Source organism: Sinocyclocheilus anshuiensis, unplaced genomic scaffold (genome assembly GCF_001515605.1).
Source record: "Sinocyclocheilus anshuiensis isolate Anshui unplaced genomic scaffold, SAMN03320099.WGS_v1.1 scaffold227, whole genome shotgun sequence".
NCBI lineage: Eukaryota > Metazoa > Chordata > Actinopteri > Cypriniformes > Cyprinidae > Sinocyclocheilus > Sinocyclocheilus anshuiensis.
Genome location: NW_015549590.1, coordinates 997,817 through 1,001,458, shown reverse-complemented (window position 1 = coordinate 1,001,458; position 3,642 = coordinate 997,817). Strand labels below are relative to the sequence as shown.

Below are 3,642 nucleotides of genomic sequence, written 5' to 3'. Positions count from 1 at the left end.
GCATTATTTCTTAAATGAATAAAAGGCTTTGAACTTCTTTGATACTAAAATACTACGAAACCTTTAAATCTCTTTTAAAAGTGAAAATGGAAAGACAACCTTGATCCAGAAGTATGAGGTGACCTCAGTTCACTTAAATAGTGGCAGTTACATCATCACTCTTAATTTACTTGTGTGGTAAAATCTGTGCTAACCCAACATAAAGGGTAAAATCAGTGCGAGGCTTTGCTTTACAATTAAGTGCCTGTATTGACCTGTGTCTGTGAGATCCTCCATCTGCCTAAAGCTATTGCGAAGAGTGAGAAATCAGTACTCCTGTGATCAGGGAAAGACAGTTCATGTAGGTTACTGGTGTACACAACCGTACACGAGAAGAAACGAATGCAATAAATTAACGATTAAAAAAAGAACATAAAAAGTAGCTTAATATTAAGTCTGAGCTGTGAGGGGGGGAACTAAAACACCAAATGGTTCCTCCTCTTTAACCATAAAAGATGAACATTGTGTGAAAAGATTTAACCCAGAGAAGGCAACAAAGGGAAGAAGTTCTGTCGGATGGGAGCTTTAAAGTGCAAAATCCTATCAAATCCTTCATGAAAAACAAAACAACAACTAAAAACCCATGTTTTGAGCCCTGTATATGAGGTTGTTCATGGTGAGGGATTCTTGTTGTGTCATGACTGCTGCTTGTTTGCCTCCTCCTCGTAAGCGTTTCCGGTGCCGTTCTGGACATAGGATGAGCCTGAACCCAGTCCATACAAGTGACCACAATACTTTGCATCATCAATGTGATCCTCAAAAAACATCTGCAATGACAACGATGCTACAGTCAGTACAAATGCTGCATTTAGTGCCAATTTAAAAGGTTTTCGTGATATTGAATAAGCATAGCACTTTGATGATTTTTTCTTTTTTTCATCTCAAGGCACACCTCTCTCATCTTGAAGAAAGCCATTCCTGTGAGGAGTGAGTCAGAGCCTGCCTGATGCTGAGGTCCAATTCTCTCCAGCTCAAGCTGCTCTGCTACCTCCTGCAGACCGCCCTGCACATCACATGACAGAAATCAGGCACAGATTCCTTCTATTCACACAGACTGCTACAAATTAGAGTAACCACTGATATAAGTCACAGCAAATGCTGCAGTGATGACAGTAAAAAAAACAAAAAAACAGTGTGATGCAAAATGAGATCTACAATGCCTATAAAAAAAAGCATTCACCCCCAGTTTTCAGGTTTTTACAATAACACTGAACCACAGAAAATTTGATTTAGATTTTTTATGTGCTCATTACCCAAAACATGTCAAAGTGAAAATATAACTTGTGATGATCTATTGCACTATGCAAGTATTTAAGTCAGTAATTAGTATATGCATCTTGGGCAGTGATAATTAGTCTTAGGTTTAGTCTTGGTACTAGTCTTGGGTTTATAAAGATACGTATCAGTCAGTGCTGTTATCTTTTAACTAAAACTAATTAAAAAAGAATGAATTAATTATTTTTTATTACAATTATTATTTAATTAATTATTAATTAAATAATAATCGTAATAAAAAATTATTACAATTATTATTTAATTAATTATTAATCATTATTATTAATTAATTCAAAATAATTTTCAGTAACTGAAATAAAGCTCAAAATAAAACATTAAATAAAAAAACTTTAAAAATTTAAACTAGAAATGCTTCCTTGCCAATTAACTGAAATAAGTTTAAGTACTAAAACTAAAACGGAGGTAACATTTTTTTTTAAATAAAGCTAAATATAAATATGTTAAGCTAATAAAAATGACAAAAGCGAATACATTAAAATATAAACTGAATATAAAAGATAATTTAAAATAATAATATTTTGTTATTTTTGGTTGTTTGTTTTTTGCTCCTCAGACTAGTCTATTTAAAGATTTTTAATCTATTTAAAGCTAAATAGAAATATTAAAATGAATAAAATTGACAAAAGCACAATATTACTAAAACTAAAATGAAAATATAAAAATAAAAATGAATACATACTGTAACAGCATATATATAAATAATACTAAAATCACACTGATCAATTCTGAATATTTGTGATATATACATTTAAAAAAAAAAATGAAGGGATTATTGTAGATCATGTCTTTTTCATTTTTGAGTACTTTTCTGTTGTTCAATGGACTCATCAAAAAAAAAAAGACTCTAGGCTATAAAATACTGATGAATAAGTCCATGAGTGTGTAAATACTTTGCAAAGCCTGTATTTAATGCATTTAAATGCTAAAATACCTTCAAGTTCTTACAGCTCTTCATGAGGTATTTCACATCATAAATGATGGGAAAAAATAAACGAAGAATCTCGAAGAAGTCAACCTCTTCATCTGGCAATTTTGAGTTGGACAAAATTTTAATCAGGTACCCAAAGTCATAGCCACTGTTCGGAAAAGAGACAAAAATTAGCTTGAAAATAGATTGTATAATTCATTGAACCACAGTTTTAGACGTGTACTATAAGCAAGCACAAAAGACATTTTTAAACACTACTGTACATTTTCTTCCACTTTTAATGGAGTTGTGGTTTGAATCACCACTGAAACACTTGTGTTCATTTCACTATGTGAATATTACTGTAAGATTACCTATGGAATGAGAGCCACTTGACCCCCTCACAAAGCACCACACCTGAGGTCATAAGCAGCTCAGCAAAGTACAGTGTCTCAATACCCTCTTCCTCATGCTTCTTAAACTGGATACCTGACGAGGTGAGCAACTCAATGGAATCCTGTGCATACATATCTTCCCTGCAAAAGACAGTACCGTTGGTGTAATGTCCAGCTTTCATAAAGAATCACACTGATGGCTATGGATACACCTGAAGACAAGAAAAGTCATCTTGTCATATGTTTTCAACATGGACTTATGTACATAAAAGTGAGATCATGGATTGATGCGTTGCTGTTGAAAATATGTGCCATACCTCTTAAATGACAAAAGTGGAATGCTTACGTGAGGTTAAATTTGAAGTTGAACTGCCATGTCGACGTCCCTGGAGGGTATTCACCCAGTTCGTTCATAAATGTAAGGCCAAGCTGGATGATCTTTAACAAGTCAACATTACACCGCAGCAGCTGGTACTGGTAATCAGCATTGCTTCTAAATTCACCGATTGGTCTTGCAACTACACCTGGAAACTCTGTGTCCTACAAATGCAACAACATGCATCATGGTTGTTATGGATATTTGTATATTTATCAGTATAAAAAGGGTTTTGTTCAGACAGACAGGAAATATCTGATTTTTGGCATATCATATAATAAGTATCGCTTTTTATGTATCCTCTTTCCTAAGTCGCTTTGGATAAAAGCGTCTGATAAATGACTAAATAAAATATCAGACTAAAAATCTCTTTAAATAAAGTCTGTACAGCATTAAGAAACACATGAAATATGTTTGTTTTCGTTTTGGTTTAAGTTTCAGGAACTGTGTTATGTGCTTCTGTAATTTTCATTAGTTTAAAATACTTTTATTTAGCTTTAATCTATTTTTACTCCAGTATTCATTTTCATAATTTTAGTGCTTCAACTTAACCTTATTTCAGTTAGCTGCATTTTTACATTTTTGTTCAAGTCTTTTAAGTTTACGTTTTACAAAATGTTTTATATATA

At 32.8% G+C, this 3,642-nt stretch overlaps 1 protein-coding gene across 1 annotated transcript in view; it reads right to left on the bottom strand.

Annotated features, from left to right (window-relative positions):
- Positions 1-546: 546 nt before the first annotated feature.
- The window catches only part of cnot7 (CCR4-NOT transcription complex, subunit 7), a 5,514-nt gene continuing 2,418 nt past the window's right edge, over positions 547-3,642 (bottom strand). Inside the window, exons 3-7 of the mRNA XM_016446456.1 lie at positions 2,984-3,177; positions 2,617-2,778; positions 2,267-2,411; positions 932-1,042; positions 547-806 (exon numbers count right to left, since the gene is read on the bottom strand). Coding sequence (XP_016301942.1) covers positions 675-806; positions 932-1,042; positions 2,267-2,411; positions 2,617-2,778; positions 2,984-3,177 — 744 coding nt within the window. The 3' untranslated portion in view covers positions 547-674. The remainder of the gene's footprint in view (positions 807-931; positions 1,043-2,266; positions 2,412-2,616; positions 2,779-2,983; positions 3,178-3,642) is intronic.